Consider the following 20,429-nt stretch of genomic DNA (forward strand, 5'->3'; position numbering starts at 1 on the left):
GGCACACCGCCCGCATGAGGCTCGCGTGACGGCAGCGTCGCGTCGTGGCTGCGTGATGCACACCTAGAGTGTTCACACTAGACGCAAGTTAGCTGCCTGTGGGGAGCGTGTCTGCTACCTGTCAGCTGTGTTTTTGCTGCTGCTGTCAGCCCTTTCTTTCTACATAGAGTTTGCCTTTTAATGGCCATTTAACTTCATGATAAATATAATTTATATTTATTTTAGACAGAGAAAGGTTCAGAAACGTGTGGTAATTAGTAAATAATAGTAATAATCCACAATTAAAACTCCGTACTGTATTCATTTATGATGCTTTCTAAGTCGCTGCTTGTTCCACATCACTGTCCGGCACATATTTCAGAATAAAAGCCTCGTGTTAACAAATGAAGGAATTCTGTGCAAAGAATACCCGCTTTAGGGCTTTTATTTTGGAATGAAAGCAGGAAGTGTTGATTTAAACCCCAAACTTTATAAATTTTTTGAACTCCCAAAGTGACTGCGTGTTCCACAGCACTGACTGCTCATATTTCAGAATAAAAGCCTCGTGTTAACAAATGAAGGGATTCTGTCTATAGAAAAAACGCCTGAGGGGCTTTTATTTTGAAATGAAAGCAGGAAGTGTTGATTTAAAAACAAGTTTAATTAACTTTACTTTTTTTTCATCTCCGTAACATATTCTACAGATAAACCTCGAAACTGTAGTAAAGTCTTGCAGGTATGAAGTTAATATACAGTCACTAGATCACTTTCACTGTCTGTGACATATTCTACAGATGTCTAGACATGTAAACTGTATTATGTAGCTGATATGATGTCCATATACTGTCAATATATCACCTTCACTGTCTGTTGCTGCTGGGACACGCAGCTGAAACGCGAGAGGCTGGCGTGTAAAATAGGCGACCCTTCTATTCTATAAAAGAGACGCGCTTCTCATGCGGGCAGTGTGTCCACTCTAACCTGTTAACATGGACGCCGAAATAAAAAACAACACGCCACGCGAGCCTCATGCGGGCAGTGTGTACACCACTTTATATAGAGTTTGAGAAACACACCTGACTGCAATTGGAAATCAGGGGGAGGGGAATGATTGGCTTCAGTGGCTTGAGGCACACCTGTCTGTAGTTGGCCAGCAGCCAGGGGGATGATTGTGATGAGGTGATCCTGTCCAACAGAGGCTGCCATTTGACAGCATGAAAGAATTTACAACAGTGATAATGTGTACAGCAAAAAAAAAAAAATAACACTAAAAACTAAACAAACTGACCCCTGATCAGAGGTAAAGCCTCAGTGTGGACATGAGAACTGATCAGGTTAATAGAGATTTATCATTTTGAAATTATTCAATTTGAAGGATTTTAGATGAGTGATCAGAAAATATCCAGTATTTAATCTAAAACAGTTTTTAAGTGATGCCATAGTTTCCTGTCTGCAAACAAAATGTACCTTCAGGGACAATAAAGATTTAGAAGAAGTTAGAATATGAGAAATATTCTATTCTTTCTTATGCTTATTCATTCATCTCACGTCACCTGAGCTTTATCTTCGAGGGTATCGACCCTCAGCTGGGGACCAATGCAACTAGACCAACAGTCACACCCTCTCAGAAAAAATAATAAATATCCTTATGTCATTTTTATCATTGATTATTAAATGTTAATTATACACATCTGGTATTTATTGTATATGTTCAACTCTTTGAGTCACCAGAGGTGTAGCTGTTCCTCTTCAGTGGGAGCCCACAACCAATAATAAGGCTCTTAAATTACAATATTCTTTGAGTAAGAAGCTGCCTGAGATCAGTTTCATCATCGTCTGAGCCTTAAGATGCTTCTTGAGATCAGATGTGCAGGAGTTGTCTGGCAGCACTGGACCTGAACAGAACCATCACCTACTCACTGATGAGCTTGTTTTCCTCCAACTGGGAGGCTCCACTGGGCCTGTGTTGCTGTGTGGCTCCACTGATGGAAGCAGTGAGGGATTAGGACCTTCATTACACAACCGTACTACAGTACTTAGCCTGGCTTAGTGTCTGAAGGGGGGGCAATGCATCCCAGTTTCCCAGAGAAACATTGCAAAAAAGTATTTTTTAAAAAAGGACTGCATATCTGAAAAGGTTTACAGATTTAAACAAGAAATATTTTCTTCATTGGAAGCATTTTTTGTTTCTAAACAGGTTTGGAACAGAGGAATGAAATCACTAATTGTGCTAATAAAAATAGAAAAAAATACAGTGACTGAGGGCAAAACCACCACATGTACACATTACTGAACCCGATATATAAACTATTCACTTCACAGCAGTGCCTTTTTAAAAGCTACGTTTGAAGTTGGAAACAAGCAAATACAGCAATACCCAGAATGCTGTGTGTGTGTGTGGGGGGGGAAAGCCCTGAAGCAAATGTGTTGTTGTTGCTTTATTAAAATATAATATAAAATATAATATATAAAAGCCCCTTACATAGTCTGTAGCTGCTGCTGATAGTTCAGCTATGTGCACATTTCAGTCATCAACACGGGTCTCTGCTCTCTTGTTACAGGATAGAGGAGGAGATCGAGACCTTGGAGACAAAGGAGCTCAACATCTCCGCCCATGAAGAGGTGGTTCTGAAACGATTAAAGGAGGTGGAGAGGACGGCTGAGGACATTATCAAGGTAGGCTCAAACACTCTGGCTTTCTATCATAGCGGGCTGTCTTTAACACTACCGGTTACCTCTACTGTCTTTAACACTACCGGTTACCACTGCTGTCTTTAACACTACTGGTTACCTCTGCTGGCTTTAACACTACTGGTTACCTCTGCTGTCTTTAACACTACCGGTTATCTCTGCTGACTTTAACACTAGTTACTTCTGCTGACTTTAACACTACTGGTTACCTATGCTGGCTTTAACACTAGTTACTTCTGCTGACTTTAACACTACTGGTTATCTCTGCTGACTTTAACACTAGTTACTTCTGCTGACTTTAACACTACTGGTTACCTATGCTGGCTTTAACACTAGTTACTTCTGCTGACTTTAACACTACTGGTTACCTCTGCTGGCTTTAACACTAGTTACTTCTGCTGACTTTAACACTACTGGTTATCTCTGCTGACCTTAACACTAGTTACTTCTGCTGTCTTTAACACTACCGGTTACCTCTGCTGGCTTTAACACTAGTTACTTCTGCTGTCTTTAACACTTGTTACCTCTGCTGTCTTAAACACTACCGGTTACCTCTGCTGTCTTTAACACTACCGGTTACCTCTGCTGTCTTTAACACTACCGGTTACCTCTGCTGTCTTTAACACTACCGGTTACCGCTGCTGTCTTTAACACTAGTTACTTCTGCTGTCTTTAACACTACCGGTTACCTCTGCTGGCTTTAACACTAGTTACTTCTGCTGTCTTTAACACTTGTTACCTCTGCTGTCTTAAACACTACCGGTTACCTCTGCTGTCTTTAACACTACCGGTTACCTCTGCTGTCTTTAACACTACCGGTTACCTCTGCTGTCTTTAACACTACTGGTTACCTCTGCTGGCTTTAACACTACCGGTTACCTATGCTGTCTTTAACACTACCGGTTACCTCTACTGTCTTTAACACTACCGGTTACCACTGCTGTCTTTAACACTACTGGTTACCTCTGCTGGCTTTAACACTACTGGTTACCTCTGCTGTCTTTAACACTACCGGTTACCTCTGCTGTCTTTAACACTACTGGTTATCTCTGCTGACTTTAACACTAGTTACTTCTGCTGACTTTAACACTACTGGTTACCTCTGCTGGCTTTAACACTAGTTACTTCTGCTGACTTTAACACTACTGGTTACCTATGCTGGCTTTAACACTAGTTACTTCTGCTGACTTTAACACTACTGGTTATCTCTGCTGACTTTAACACTAGTTACTTCTGCTGACTTTAACACTACTGGTTACCTATGCTGGCTTTAACACTAGTTACTTCTGCTGACTTTAACACTACTGGTTACCTCTGCTGGCTTTAACACTAGTTACTTCTGCTGACTTTAACACTACTGGTTATCTCTGCTGACCTTAACACTAGTTACTTCTGCTGTCTTTAACACTACCGGTTACCTCTGCTGGCTTTAACACTAGTTACTTCTGCTGTCTTTAACACTTGTTACCTCTGCTGTCTTAAACACTACCGGTTACCTCTGCTGTCTTTAACACTACCGGTTACCTCTGCTGTCTTTAACACTACCGGTTACCGCTGCTGTCTTTAACACTAGTTACTTCTGCTGTCTTTAACACTACCGGTTACCTCTGCTGGCTTTAACACTAGTTACTTCTGCTGTCTTTAACACTTGTTACCTCTGCTGTCTTAAACACTACCGGTTACCTCTGCTGTCTTTAACACTACCGGTTACCTCTGCTGTCTTTAACACTACCGGTTACCGCTGCTGTCTTTAACACTACTGGTTACCTCTGCTGGCTTTAACACTACCGGTTACCTATGCTGTCTTTAACACTACCGGTTACCTCTACTGTCTTTAACACTACCGGTTACCACTGCTGTCTTTAACACTACTGGTTACCTCTGCTGGCTTTAACACTACTGGTTACCTCTGCTGTCTTTAACACTACTGGTTATCTCTGCTGACTTTAACATTAGTTACTTCTGCTGACTTTAACACTACTGGTTACCTCTGCTGGCTTTAACACTAGTTACTTCTGCTGACTTTAACACTACTGGTTACCTATGCTGGCTTTAACACTAGTTACTTCTGCTGACTTTAACACTACTGGTTATCTCTGCTGACTTTAACACTAGTTACTTCTGCTGACTTTAACACTACTGGTTACCTATGCTGGCTTTAACACTAGTTACTTCTGCTGACTTTAACACTACTGGTTACCTCTGCTGGCTTTAACACTAGTTACTTCTGCTGACTTTAACACTACTGGTTATCTCTGCTGACCTTAACACTAGTTACTTCTGCTGTCTTTAACACTACCGGTTACCTCTGCTGGCTTTAACACTAGTTACTTCTGCTGTCTTTAACACTTGTTACCTCTGCTGTCTTAAACACTACCGGTTACCTCTGCTGTCTTTAACACTACCGGTTACCTCTGCTGTCTTTAACACTACCGGTTACCGCTGCTGTCTTTAACACTACTGGTTACCTCTGCTGGCTTTAACACTACCGGTTACCTATGCTGGCTTTAACACTATTGGTTACCTCTGCTGGCTTTAACACTACCGGTTACCTCTGCTGTCTTTAACACTGCTGGTTACCTCTGCTGTCTTTAACACTACTGGTTACCTCTGTTGTCTTTAACACTGCTGGTTACCTCTGCTGGCTTTAACATTACCGGTTACCGCTGCTGTCTTTAACACTACTGGTTACCTCTGCTGGCTTTAACACTACCGGTTACCTCTGCTGGCTTTAACACTATTGGTTACCTCTGCTGGCTTTAACACTACCGGTTACCTCTGCTGTCTTTAACACTGCTGGTTACCTCTGCTGTCTTTAACACTACTGGTTACCTCTGTTGTCTTTAACACTGCTGGTTACCTCTGCTGTCTTTAACACTACTGGTTACCTCTGTTGTCTTTAACACTACTGGTTACCTCTGTTGTCTTTAACACTGCTGGTTACCTCTGCTGTCTTTAACACTACTGGTTACCTCTGTTGTCTTTAACACTACTGGTTACCTCTGTTGTCTTTAACACTGCTGGTTACCTCTGCTGGCTTTAACATTACCGGTTACCTCTGCTGGCTTTAACACAACTGGTTACCTCTGCTGGCTTTAACACTACTGGTTACCTCTGCTGGCTTTAACATTACCGGTTACCTCTGCTCTCTTTAACACTACTGGTTACCTTTGCTGTCTTTAACACTACTGGTTACCTCTGCTGACTTTAACACTACTGGTTACCTCTGCTGGCTTTTTGAATGGCTCTTTTGATTCTGTATTCTTTAATACCCCCCTAGCTATGTAGTTTAGATATGGTGCCCAGTTGTACCACTTTACGAGGGACTGCACAGCGTTTTTATCCCTTGTCCCACGTCCCCTCATGCTGAGACGATGTCCCAATTATTTCGTCGGTTCTAGTTTTCAAAAGTTTAACCGCAGCAGGAGAGACGCTTTTCTTAAAATCTGGCTTTTATCCAACGGCTGTAAAGAAAGCAATGACGGCTGTCATCATGTTTGTCTGTCAAACTGAGCACACGTGGGTCAAGTGCAGGTTAACATTTCACCGTCTTTGCTACGCTACGCCCAACGGGGGAAAATATAGCGAGTCAAGGCAAAGTCCCAAGCTTTGCAGATTTAGGCGGAATATGATGGAAACTATAGCACAAAGAAAAGGAAGAGCAGCTATAACAAAGACTGTGAAACTACTCAGAAGTATTTATAAGCCGGTGGAAGGTGATTCTCTGACAGTTTTTTTTGTGACATTTATTTGCCAGTTATTTTTCAATGTCCCACAGAGGGAACACAACATGAAGCGACACAGTTCATGTGAGTCTCAAAAAGAGATGTGCCGATCTCTGGATGCATTAAAGCATGGAGACGTTACAAGATAAGGGGCAGAATAGAAATGAACTTAAATTCCTGCGAATACGGAAGTTTATTTTGAAAGGACACTATGCATGTAATGAGCATATATTGACACGCAAGAGGGGTACCCCATGTGTCGGTCTCCGATGCCGAGGGCACTGACCGAGCGGCGGTTTTTGACGAGTTGGGAGTGAGAACGTGTCGGTGAAGTCGGAGTAGATGGATTTGACCCGAGTTCACAAGTAGGACTGCGTACTTTTTCTAGTGAGAGGTCAAAAATGTTCAAGTTTGTTCTTGTTATCGGTTAAGAACATTTTTCAAAATGAGCATCCCTAGTTTGGATTCTGGCACTTTCTATGAATATACTATACCAAATTCAAACATCATTGTTTTCACGCCGCCTGTTGCCGTTCCTCTAATCTGTGCTTGTTTCTAACAAGATGCACTCACTGAGGACTGTGTGGGTGTGCTTTGGTTCACAAGAGGCTGCTTAGAGTGAATGAGATGGCAGGTAAATGGATTGCTCACATCGTGGGTGTGCTGCTCTCACAGGCCAATTATGCACAATTTGCTTTGTGCTTGCTGTCTTTAGACTGAAAGACACAGTGAAATAACTGTGACTGTAATGTGACAAAGGCACGGCCCGCTGATGCACCTATTAACCTGTAGCACCGTGTGATGTCGACTCAATGCTTTCACTACTTTGACCCTCAACTGCTCTTCTTCACATGTAGGAGCTAAACGCAGACCTCCAGGCAGGTAAACACTTCCACGGCATCCTGGTGTGTCCTAATTCTCTAACACTTTGATTTTTTCACTTTGTAAAAGATATAATATATAACATAATACTTTATTATATTAACATACAGTATTATTAGATCTGATGTTATTTTACATATGTGACATATTAACAAAAAATAAATGTTAGTGATTTAAATAATCATAATATTTAATCTATTGTTGATATACTAACCTTTTTTTTAGGCCCATTATTTTGAGATCATGATTTTATGTATTTTAATATATTTTCTGCCAGTCAACTGAAATCCATGACTTTATTTTCTTGAAATAACAAATTATGATTTTCTGGTGTTTAATTTTTTTTTTCTCAGACTGTTATACCAAGATATAGATTGGAATATTTAGTTGAAACAACAAATATTTTGTGATAACAATTTAAATAATCTGAGGAGATAATTTCTCTCAAGTAGATAGTGATTTAAAGGAATAGTTCAACATTGTGAGATGGATTTCAGATGGATATCAATGTCATGTCTGTGTGTCAAGCAGCTGCAGTCAGAACATGGTTAGCCTAGCTTAGCATAAAGACTGGAAGCAGGGGGAAACAGCTAGCCTGGCTCTGTCCAAAGTAAACAAGAAATACACCTACCACCCCTAAAGCTCACTAACATTAACATGTTGTACCATGTTTGTTTCATTCATATAAAAACCAAAACATTAATACATCAATCCATGTTTTTAGGGGGGGTTACATGTCAGACATGAGATGATATCCATCAAATAACACGATTACTCAAAAATATTGTTTTGAGGCTTAAAAAACAAAACATGAGCATCATTGTTTATCTTGTGATATACTGTATACATAACTGGGCTAACATAATCCATACCATAATAACAGTGTGACACCTCGGTACAATGAGATCTTTAAAGGAACAGTGTGTAGGATCTGGCGGTATCTAGCGGTGAGGTTGCAGATTACAACCTCTACCATGTGCCAAGCGTGTAGGATTGCGACGGTGGCCGAAGTGAAAACGCCTATGTCCCTCTCTAGAGCCAGTTGTTGTAGAGTAGAGTGTGTGTGTACCTGGGAAGTGAGTGGTAAAGCAAGAGAGAGAGAGCGGCGGCGGCGACTCCGGCCCAAGCAGGAAAAGTTAACACAGTGGTTTGTCCGTTGTGGGCTACTGTAGAAACATGGCGGCCGGCTCCGGTTGAGAGGACCCGCTCCCTATGTAGATAAATAAGGTAACGGGTCTTTTTTCCAGGTGATTATACAGTAAAGAAAACATACTTATTAATATTATATTCCATCTCTGACAATAGATCCCCCTGATGGTTACACACTGGTCCTTTAAATGATGATCCTTTAATATCTCACCAAACATGGCGTTTATAGTGTTTTCTTGTATTTCACTGGTCAAAGTTTTCTCCTCAGATGTGACACATCATGTCCCCTCGCCGCTCCCAGATATCCCATCATTCTTCCCACTGACACCAACTAAAAACCCTCCTATACATGAGCCTGGTAGTGAAGAACCAAAGAAAGGTACATACTTTACATAATGCTGAAAACCAGTTTCTGCTTTGCTGACTGATCATTCAGGAGAATCTGTTTTAAAATGTGATAAGAATCAAGTGGTACACACTGAGAGCTCCGAGTCTCTCAGCTCCGTGGTTATACAGATCACATGTTGTGCTCTTTAGGCGTAGCTGTCTGGTTGAGATTGGCTGCTCTGAAAATGCGTCGTGGTACCATAATGCTATTTACAAAAGTTGTAGTTTTACATTTCACCAGGATGCAAATTATCAAGCAATTAGATTACACTGTGTGTGAGGAGAACTGAACATTTCCATGGCTACCATTTTGGAACTTTTCTGAAGTCATACATCAGAGACAGCAACGTTTTCCTTTGCGGGGAAAAGACTGGAGCACACTGACTGAGTCAAAAAGGACAAAGACATGAGGCAGATACACACCAGCCAGGGCATCAAATACTGACGCCCTTAGCGTCTGTATAAGACGCTCAGAGAACGTGCTCCGGGAGTGTGGTGAACTAGTATAAAGACCAAAAAGAATTATTATTTTCTCGAATTATGAGTTCATCTTTTTGTCTACAAAAAGTCAGTCACAATTTCCTAAAGCCCAAGATTCTTCAGATCTTCAAATCTGAACCGTTTGAAACCCCAAATCATTCAGTTCGCTATCACAAAGAAAATCGACCAAATCCTTACAGCTGAGAAGCTGGCACCGATTGATGTCTGAGATTTTTGCTTGAAAAAAAAAAAAGAAAGCCGCTAATTAATTTTAATGCAAATTGGCTAAGTGGCAGAACGGTTCATCGTTTCAGTTCTAATTTGATGCAGGATATCATGTAACGAATCAATTATTATGTGATTTACAGGCCGTTGCATTTACACTGATCTCAATTGAAATTCAATGCATAAGCAAAGCATTGCAAGTAAGACAGCATTATGCCAGTTTCACAAGCATGCCGACATGAGAATATAACATCAAGAAATGTTCAGTAACAAGAGATGTCATTGAACCATATTTATGTTCTGGTCTTTGTCCAGAGACCTTCATCTCAGTCTTTTCTCCATTCCAGCTACGTTTGCGATGGAGATTAGTGTGGAGCATGATAAGAGAACAGGCAAAAGTCAGGTGGTCTCCACAGCAACCATCACTCCAGAAACCCTCCAGGAGAGGGGGTTAAAGGTGTACGATGATGGGCGCAAGTCTGTATACGCACTGCACCCGGACGGAGGCAGAATGCACAATGGAGCTGTCGGAGAGATGACGCACACAGAGGTAGAAGAGCTGCTGCATCAGGCCACGGATAAGAACGTGCCCACCGAGGTGCAGTACCATCAGCCTGTCTACTCCTTGCCCTACGCAGGGGAAAGCAGGCCTTCGACACCCAGGACACCAAGACAAACCCCAACAACCAGCCCCAGCCCCTTTCAGAGCTCATCCAGAAATGGAGCTCAAATTCTCAAAGAGCAAAGCCAGGGCAGCCAAGACCAGGAGAGATGGAAAACCCCAAGTCAAACACCCAGCCCTAGCCTCATCCAACAAGACTCCATGGCAAGAGTCCAAAGACATGGAGAAGACACAAAGCTGCCCTACTGCCACATTCCAGGACAATCCAAGGGTGACAGGCATCTAATTTCACAGCCTCATTTTGGTGCCAAATCTCCACGAGGATTCGCCAACGGCAAGACGGATGCAGGCAGCCCAAAGCCAGCAGCTCTCGTCTCAGTCAAAGCCAGGTCTGAAGGAATGCCAGAACCCACACAGCCGGTCTACAGGGGCGTGGATAGCCATAGTCCTTCACTAGCCAGCCACAAGTCTGAAGTTGATCCTGATGCCTTGATAGAGAGCTCAGGTGATTTTAACAGACGTTCACCCTTCTGTGCAGACAGCATCGCCTCTCCGAACCTCGTCAAAGCCCTGCCAGAGGAGCTAGAATCCCAACCGGTCACCATGATCTTCATGGGCTACGAGAACGCCGAGGACGAGGACGAAGAAGACATCCAGGCTGAGCTGGTGATCATAGGCAACAGCGACGATGATAACGACGATGACGAGGATCAATACGGTCAAAATGAAAGTGTCAGTGAAGAGTGTCTCTCGTACCACCCAGAGGGATACAAGAGCAAAGTCTTCCAGCCAAAAGTAGGTATGGCCAAGGTTACAGGCTGCAGAGACATAACTGAAGATACCTACACAAACTTGGAGGATTTAGAGCTCCACAAGCCAACATTCATCCACAAGCCTGGGAAGCCCAGTCCCTACCTGCAGGGACAGAGGGTGGATGAGTCTGCAAACACAGGCAGCATCAATATGGAGGAGATGAAGCTCTGTTCAACAGGAAGATGAGACGGAACTTCACCGCTTTCTGATAAACTTTGTCACTGAAGGAGAAATGTAGGAAATGAAATGTAGGTGATTTGTTAAAGTGATTCGTGGTTTCTTTTTCTGGTCCGTCACCATGTTCATATGTCTTCATAGGTATGAACATATCTTGTGAGTAAAAGCATAACCCGCTGGCAATCCCAACATGCAGTGCTTCTCAGCCTCCGTGTGCAGTAGGAAGGCATCAACTTTTCCCCCTTGTGCAATTTGTTGCAAAAAGCCTTAACTTGCCATGTCGGTGCTTTGTCCTAACTGAGGCAAACAGCTGATTGTCTTGTCCTGTCCTGTCGCCTTGGTGATTCAGAAAGCTTTATTGCCATCTCCTGGCAAATTAGTCTCAGTCACGTTAACATGGGCACAGACAATGTCAAAGCCTGACCATATATATATATAATGTGTATGTATATATATTAGGGATGCACCGAGTACGAGTACAAGTACTTACATTTGGGTACTCGCCAATACTGAGTACCGATACGAGTACTTCTCTGTGCCAAAAGACCCTCGTTAACAGCCAGCTGGAGGGTGTGAGCGACACACGGCAGGCTGGGGAGCCCCACATACGAGGCGGTGCGCCGCGACAGGCTATAGGACAGCTTGGAAAGGCTTGGGGCGAAGGTGGCTCTTGGCCGCAGCTTTACAGCGCTCCCCGCCCGGACTTCGCTGCACTGTGACGGGGCTCCCTGCCGCAGACCATGTAAAAGGCGCCAGGGGTCTGCGGCGATGTCTGCAACCCACCCTACCCGCCTTGAAACACGGACCAAGGAGTCTAACGCACGCGCGAGTCAGAGGGAGCAAGCAAAACCATGTGGCGCAATGAAAGTGAGGGCCGGCGCGTGCAGGCTTAGGTGGGATCCCGTCCCAGCGGGGTCGGGCGCACCACCATCCCGTCTCGCCCGCACCGTCGAGGAGGTGGAGAGTGAGGACCCGAAAGATGGTGACGAGAGGTTAACGTCGTGCTGCTGTAAAGTGGTATCAGAGCCATTGTATTGGAGCCGTTTTGCGAGTACGAGTATGAGTACATGGAGACAGTACGTTGCATCCCTAATATATGTATATATATATATATATATACACCGATCAGCCATAACATTATGACAGTACGGGCACCCTGACCGGTCTGCGGCTACGCAGCCCCATACGCAACAAACTGCGATGCCCTGTGTGTTCTGACACCTTTCTATCGGAACCAGCATTAACTTTTTCAGCAGTTTGATCTCCAGTAGCTCTTCTATTGGATCGGACAACACGGGCCAGCCTTCACTCCCCACCTGCATCAATGAGCCTCGGGTCTGACCCTGTTGCCGGTTCACCGGTTTTCCTTCCTCGAACATCTAGACGACACACAGTCGTCTAGCCATCACTATTTGGCCCTTCTCAAAGTCGCTCACATCCTTACGTTGACTCATTTGTTCCTTCTTCCAACACAAAGTTCAAAGTTCAAAATGTTCACTTACTGTCTAATATATCCCCACAAATGTCAGGTGCCATGGTAACAAGATAATCAATGTTATTCACTTTACCTGTCAGTGGTCTGTTATGGCTGATCGATGTATATGAACATAAAGTATTTTAGGTTGTCAGAGATGGAGTCCCCTTTTTTTCTGAGTCCAGTATAAACTGCTTTGTTGCTTTAATTATTTAGGAAGACTCCTTCAAAGGACATGTAGACCTTACTGGCGTACATAAACTCAGACCTGATGGCTTATTAGAAAGTGAGTAACCTTTGCCCTTTTAACTGCAAGCCTTAGAGTTGAATTCATGATCGTTGATGGCTGATTCACTTTCACTTTGCCAGAGATAGTTCTGCTGCATATAAATCCAACCTAACGTCATCTTTATTAATGCCTTGTTACTGAGCTACACAATATGTTCAAATGTATGTGGATATTCATTTTGGTCTGGGCCTGGTTTTCCTTGTTTGGGCCCCTTAGCTCAAATGAAGGGGAATCTTAACGTTAAAGCATACGGTGATGTTTTAGGAAATAGTGTTCTAACTTTGTGTCGACAGTTTGTGTTTGTCGCTTTCCTGTTTCAACATGATAAATCCCCTGAGCTCAAAGCTGCTCCATAAAGAAATGGTTAACCCAGTTTGGTGAGGAAGAACTTAGCCTGTGCAGAGCCCTGACCTCAACCACATCCAACACCTTTGGGATGAACTTGAACACTGACTGTGAGTCAGACCTGATCACCAACATCAGCGTTGGACCTCGCTAATGCTCTCGTTTCTGAAAGGGAGCAAATCTCTTATTCAACATGTGGTGGAAAGCCTCTAACCAGAAGAATGTATAATGTAGCAGCACCCGTTGTGTCGGAGGGATGTTCAGGAGCCCACGTACTTATATATTCACCTTTATTAAAGACATTTGTTACAACCTAGAAACATTTGGCTATTTTAAAGTGGTTCCTTTTTTTCAAATGAAGCCGTAAATCCTGCCACGGTGAACGAGACATTTCTACTTTAACCGTGTAAACTAACTGGCCTGTGAGCTGTTAACTTCCTCTGTCATTAAAGTAGTTCTCCATCAACTAATGGTGACGGTGTTGTTTTTAGCGGTACCTGAGCTTAATTTCAACTTCTTTTATCAACACGGCACAAGAAAAGGCTGTCCTTCATGCTATCACAATAACTGCTGTCATTTAGAGGGAGGTTTGTTTGACTGCATTCACCACCACCAAAGCCGATTAGTTTACAAGAACTGAGACATACGTCTGAGAATTATTTTAAAGGTCCCATATTGTGCTCATTTTCATGTTCATACTTGTATTTTGTGTTTCTACTAGAACATGTTTACATGCTGTAATGTTAAAAAAAATATATTTTCCTCGTACTGTCGGCCTGAATATACCTGTATTCACCCTCTGTCTGAAACGCTCAGTTTTAGTGCATTTCAGTGGAATTGCAACGGAATTGCGTTGCTAGGCAACAATTTGGGTCCATGTTTACTCCCTGTCAGCTGATGTTATTAACATACACTGCAACAGGAAATAAACTTGGATCCATTTAGAATGTTTACCTTTAAAACCGTGTAATGGTCTAATTATTGTATATTTGTGACATCACAAATGGACAGAAATCCTAACGGCTTGTTTCAAATGCTTTCTGAATACGAGCTTTGCGTGTTTCTCCGTACATTGAGCGTTTTGATAGTTTAACAGTATTTATATAGCACTTAAACCTGCTTTATAATGTAAAAGACATGAAAGTCTCACTTTTTATACAATATGGGACCTTAAAATTTAAATTAATTAACGATATTTAATAACACTTTTAGGGCGTTAAAGTACACAACTTTAAATCACAATGAAAAACCCCTGAATATGCTTATAAAGAGGTGTACATGTGTATGTCTGAGCTCTTCTGTATAAAGTCTGAATTCTGTCTGCATGGAGACGAGACGGACCGACAGCCGAGTGAACTGAATGTTATTGTTCTGCTCCTCATGTAACACTCGTCCTTGGTTGCTTTCTCTTCCTCTCTGTCTCTCTGTGACATTGTGAAAAACATGTAGGAGGGTGGAAAGAAAATGAGGTGGCAACTTAGACATCATGCTTTAAGGATACAGTTATATAACAGTGATTTTGTATGCAAGACAAAAAGCTGGAAAGTGAGAAACCCAGGGCCATCCATTGTAATCACTGTCACACGGCGTGTCTGTCTTTCTATTACCTGGAAGAATGTATTTAACCACTGTGTGAATATATTGTACTGTCCTCCTCTAGGAGGAATGCATGTGCCTTGTTAATGGAGAAATCTTTTTTTTGGGGGGGTGACTCATATTCTACACTAATCACAGATTGATAGAGTCAGTAACACATTGTGGATGTAGTTAGCACTTCCCTCCTCAACGTCCTTAGAAGGAGAAAGACAAATCCAGGAGGAAGTGTAACCTCAACTTCTAACGTAGTTCCACTGTGACGTCTGTGGATCATCCACATTACTGAGTAGTGGTAGTCATTAACTGTATGGTTGGTTGATCTGTGTGTATGGAGGATATTTTTTGATCGCAATTAAAATGAAAAGTCCAAATAGAAATTTGAAAGAAATAAAAATTAAAAAATATTATTTTTACTACACTCCTAGGAAAAATCAGGTCATTAATTAAGCTTAAAAAGAAAAAGATAATTGAAAAAAGAGAAATTAAAAAGGCAAAATTTTTCTTAAATTGAAATGCTCAAACTGAAAGCTTAAATTGTAAAGATGAAATTAAAAATGAAAATTAGAAAAGGGAAACATCAAATATGAACCTCAAAATGGAAATACTTAAATTAAAAGCTTAAATAGAAAAATAATATTATTTTTATTATTATTATTATTATTATTATTATTATTATTACGGTCACTTGCTCTTACCGAATGCAAAAACGTCGACATTCAAAGTAACCATAGTTTGCGTATTGCCAACGTATAATGCCTGCAGAACTGCATGCAGAACAGAGACAGAGCAGAGACACATCTGGACACTTTCTTCTAGTTTTTAACTCCCTGTTTGTGCATAAATGAACAGAATGTAAGGGGTTAGTGCCAACGGTCAACATGCCTCCTTGAGTGGTGTTGTTGGAATGTTCCTCTTAATAAAACATTAAACATGAATTCCCAGAGAGGCTCTTGTCAGAAGCTAGACAGAGAACGCTGAATGAAGTTCAAATGAAGGTATTTGTACATACAGGCGTGCCTTTATGTCTCCAAGAGTCTCTATCTGCCTCTGTCTGCTGCGAACAGAGAGTTGAAGGTTGAAACCCACGACTTTGCTTCTGATAACATTTGCTGGAAAGCAGCAGTTGAACACACAGGAAGCAGAAAAAGACAAGCTCTCGGGCTGTGTAACATAATCAGAAGTGAATCAGGGCTGACACTGCCAATACAGTGGATGTTGATGGTACAGCGTTATGCTATACACCACAGTTACAATGGACCCCTTTAGTCTCACTTAAGGCACCCAAGGAGGCCATGCTGGTCAGCTTAAAGAAACACTAACTGTTAAAAAACAGGAAAGAGATCCTTAAACTGTGTCCAAGACACCCCCCTTAAGAAGCACGTCATCCCACCGCACTGGGATTCACTTCTCACCAGATGGAGAGGCACAATGGTCAGGACAGGATGGTTTCCAACTGCTCCTTCCAGTACAGTCCCACTAGGACCATGATTGCTTGGTGTCAGCATGTATATGTCCGTCCACTGCAATACCGACTAAGGGTGCTCCGATCACAGTTATCAGGGCCGATCACTGATCGCTAGAAGCAGTATCTGCCGATCCGGTCGCTGATCGCCACATATATTTTAGACCAGTTCTCTCTCCGTCAACAAGCCATTCTGCTCCTATGCTCTTTGTGTGTGTGTGTGTGTGTGTGTGTGTGTGTATGTGTGTGTATGTGTGTGTGATCTTCTCCCTCTGTTTAGACACAACTGACACATAATGTATGTGTAATAAGCAGGTTACATAATTTAAAAAACACAATCATAAACAGCAGCAAAACGAGGCTCACGGAAAAAAATCCAGACAGACGCCGAAACTAACGCTGCAGATTGCGAGCTGGCCTGTTCAGACTGTGTGTGTGTGTGTGTTTGTGTGTGTGTTTGTGTGGGTGTCCAGCTGAATTAAAAAGCAGACAAGAAAGCAGGCAAATGTTTATTGATGAGAATTGATGCATCATCTATATCCATATCTGCCAACCCAAACCATTTCAATATCCATCAGCCCCCTTATTACAGGAACAATGTGATGATGTGAACTGTGTCACTCGTAGTGATGAACCTCAGAGAACGATCAGCTGAACCTGCAGCTCTCCTCGGCTTTACAGAGCTCATTGTTTCTCATTCACTCGCCCGCTGTACTGTTCTGGTCCACTCTCACTCACTATCTCTCTCTCAGTGACGTCCTCGACTGCAGCAGCCGGCTGTTTTCAGACTAAATATTTCAATCAGGAGTTGATAGAGACCAAAAACAGATTCTAAAATGTTTCTAAAATCCATCACCTATCCTAGCTATAAGAGGTGAGGATATCTCAATGTTGTGTTCGTAACTTGTTTCTGCTGCCCCCCAGCTAGACAAAAAATAATAATGATAATAATATTAATAATTACTAGTTAGAGCAGGTTTAATTTTCAAAGAAAGATCTAACAATTAAACTCTATGTAAGAATCAGAAATTGTTTGTTAACAGCGACACCTGTGGCCGTTAAGTCAACGAAAGTCAGCGTCCTGTTGCTCGCGCTTGTGCTCGCTCTACATAGACGTGAACGAGCATCGCTCAAAACCGTGAGGCGACACACGTCAGCTAAAAGCACAATATCACTCTATATTTCAGCTGCTTGGCAGTAATGTTAGCTGACCAGACGAAGGTCTCTCCATGAATCAATGCTGATCCTGATTTCATTTGAATTAGGCTACACAATGGTTGGTTATGATTGGATATTGATATGTATATATAATATTGAATATTGATCTCCAACATGCTACGTCATATAAACATATGATGACCTTAATACCTGGCTTAGACGTCACCACCTCATTACCATAACACCTGAAGGTGGGGGGGGGGGCACAATGTCTCGTTGTCCCAACTCTCTTCCGGTGCCTATGGATGGATAAGAGTGTGTGTATGAGCACAAGATGAGCTCCTCTCTGCCTGAGTGTGGGTTCATCAGAGAAAGCTCAAGTATTGGCTGTCTCCAGTACACCCCCCCTTCCACCAGCCGTCCAATCAGAGGCAGCAGCAGCCAGGCAGAGCTGCCAGTGTGAGGCTGCACTCAGAAACAGAGCAGAGCCCCTCTGCATTAGCCCGCCACACTGTCTCAGGTAGGTCCATTAACACACACGCGCACACACGCACACACACAAAAGTTTGATTTTTACTGTGTGTCAGAGTATCGATCCTCTCTGCATTATCTGCTGCAGCTACTAGAATGGAAATCAGCTTGTGTGTTTGCTGCTGTTGATGTGGACGGAGGGATGCCGCAAGCCTCCCAGCAGAGCAGTTATTGGGCTGATAATATGCTGTGGATCGCCTAGCTGCAGTCGTCTGTGTGTGTGTGTGTGTGTGTGTGTGTGTGTGTGTGTGTGGGTGTGAATGAGCGGTGAGGTTGGACCGTCCTTGCATGAAATGGATAAAAGCTGACGTTTTTGATTAGATAATATTTTCAGTTTGGACCCGATGTGCTGATATTGGCTGATTGACTAAATACTCGGTTGACCCACATTTTAATATTTGATCTCACTTGTGGTATCTAGCCATGCTTGGATTTGTATGAGAAACTATATTTCTTTTCGTAATTTGTGAAACGAGCCTTTTGATGTTCTGTTGGACTGTTTGCTAGATCACATTTTGAGTCACTAGATTTTCTTAAAGGGACTGTTTGTAAGAATCAGAAATTGCTTGTTAACAGCGACACACCTGTGGCCGTTAAGTCGACGAAAGTCAGCGTCCTGTTGCTCGCGCTTGTGCTCGCTCTACATAGACGTGAACGAGCGTCGCTCAAAACAGTGAGGCGACACACGTCAGCTAAAACCACAATATCACTCTATATTTCAGCTGCTTGGCAGTAATGTTAGCTGACCAGACGAAGGTCTCTCCATGAATCAATGCTGATCCTAGTGTTGGCTTTTCCTACTTCAGCCTCCCGAACGCGGCCGGAGGGAACAGGGGAGACACCGGAGTTTTGGTCGGAGACGATAACGTTTCTCTCTGCGGAGCACCGTCACTTCACAAGACACGTTAAACCTCTGTTGGTCTGGAGGAGCTGCAGCAGTTATTTCTGCACAAATGTCCACTGAACATTCACTAGATATTCTCAGAGCTAAACTAACTCTTCTGCAGTGTGTAGTGTGCGTGCATGCACGTGAGAGTGTAGCGAAAGAGAGAGAACGTGTGCGGTGTGTGAGTGAAGGCAAGCAGGCAGAGGAGCAGAGTACAGCAGAGACTCCGGTCCTGGAGACCAAAGCTACAGTCTCCCCCGCGTCCTCCGACCGCGGCCAACACTGTTTAACAGACGGGCTTCACTAGATACAACTTTGTGGTTTTGGTGCTTCCGTGTAGTTTGTGTTGGAGTCTGAGTCTGAACAGTGTAGCCACACGCGAGCGAGCATGGGACACCGACCCGCAATGATTTATACGTGTAAGAAGTTATAAACAGTCCCTTTAACTCAACCTGACGGAGCCTCGTACCACTGGTTTTAAGGTTGTTATGCTGAAATAATCCACCAGATGTCGCTGTGTCTTTAAGTCCGCCTCCTAACAGGAAGTTAGCCACAGAAAAGTCTCTCCAGACATGAGGACCCTGTTTGGTCTCTATTCTTTCGACTTATCATAGTCTCAGAGGTATTACTGAACAGAATTATGTAACTTGATACTAAATTAATAAGTCTAATAAAGGGCAACCCAACGGTTCCGTTGTCCTTTCACAGTAAAGCTAGTAAAGCTGATGATGTCATTAAAATTTATTATTTTCTACTAAATAAAACAACTTATTATTCTTCATTATTATTCATCAATTATTCATTGTTGTTAATATGGTACATTTAATGTTATTGTTTTCATTGATGTTGTTGTTATGTTATATGTATGCAGGAATAATTTAATAAGTATGATTTTTTTTTTTACTGTCTAAATGCTCTATACCAAACAGTTGAATTGTCCTTTACTGGTAAAAGTAGCGATGCTAAGATAATAAATTTAGAATTTTATGAAATAAAAACCAATTTATGAACATTCACTTTTGTTAATATCATATATTTATTTTTTCTATCCTTTAAGTTAAGTTATTCCACTATGTATTTCATGAAAAAATTATATCAGTATGATTTTTTCACCATTTCTGAGATGTTTTCAAAGTATCCTATACTGTAAATATGGTAAATATCCAAGGAAATAATACTAGTGCTGGTAATACTACTAATTCCATGGTAACAAATTAACATATGTTGGTATATTAACCTATTACTAGCATAATAACAGTACATGCTTAGTATTTTTTTTTTTACCATGCAGACTTTCAACCGAACCCAAAAAAAACAAAAAAGGACAAAAGAAAGGCAAAGAGAAAACTTCTCCATTGTTTGTTTCTTAGTGAGGACACTAAAGGGTTAAGGTCTGTTATATTATATATATATTATCATGCACCAAAACATGACTGGATCCAGTACATCCAGTCCTTTAGTGTTCAGCTCAGCAACTGAGGCTGGCGGATACAGAGATACAGAGGTATGACACAGATTCCCACGTGTCTTTCTGTCATGTACTGCTGGACATTTGTCA

At 42.2% G+C, this 20,429-nt stretch overlaps 1 protein-coding gene across 5 annotated transcripts in view; it reads left to right on the forward strand.

The window, feature by feature from the left end:
• Window positions 1-20,429, forward strand: part of palmdb (palmdelphin b) — a 59,369-nt gene that overhangs the window by 23,269 nt on the left and 15,671 nt on the right. For 2 of the 5 annotated variants that reach the window (XM_037756467.1, XM_037756468.1), the window contains exon 5: window positions 2,541-2,655. In XM_037756467.1, coding sequence (XP_037612395.1) covers window positions 2,541-2,655 — 115 coding nt within the window. Of the gene's footprint in view, window positions 1-2,540; window positions 2,656-7,252; window positions 7,278-8,682; window positions 8,806-9,865; window positions 11,599-17,845; window positions 17,975-20,429 lie in introns of those variants that run through there. The other 3 variants (XM_037756470.1, XM_037756471.1, XM_037756469.1) reach the window with 3 other exon arrangements.

The sequence above is a fragment of the Sebastes umbrosus genome, chromosome 21 (assembly GCF_015220745.1).
Source record: "Sebastes umbrosus isolate fSebUmb1 chromosome 21, fSebUmb1.pri, whole genome shotgun sequence".
Taxonomy (NCBI): Eukaryota; Metazoa; Chordata; class Actinopteri; order Perciformes; family Sebastidae; genus Sebastes; species Sebastes umbrosus.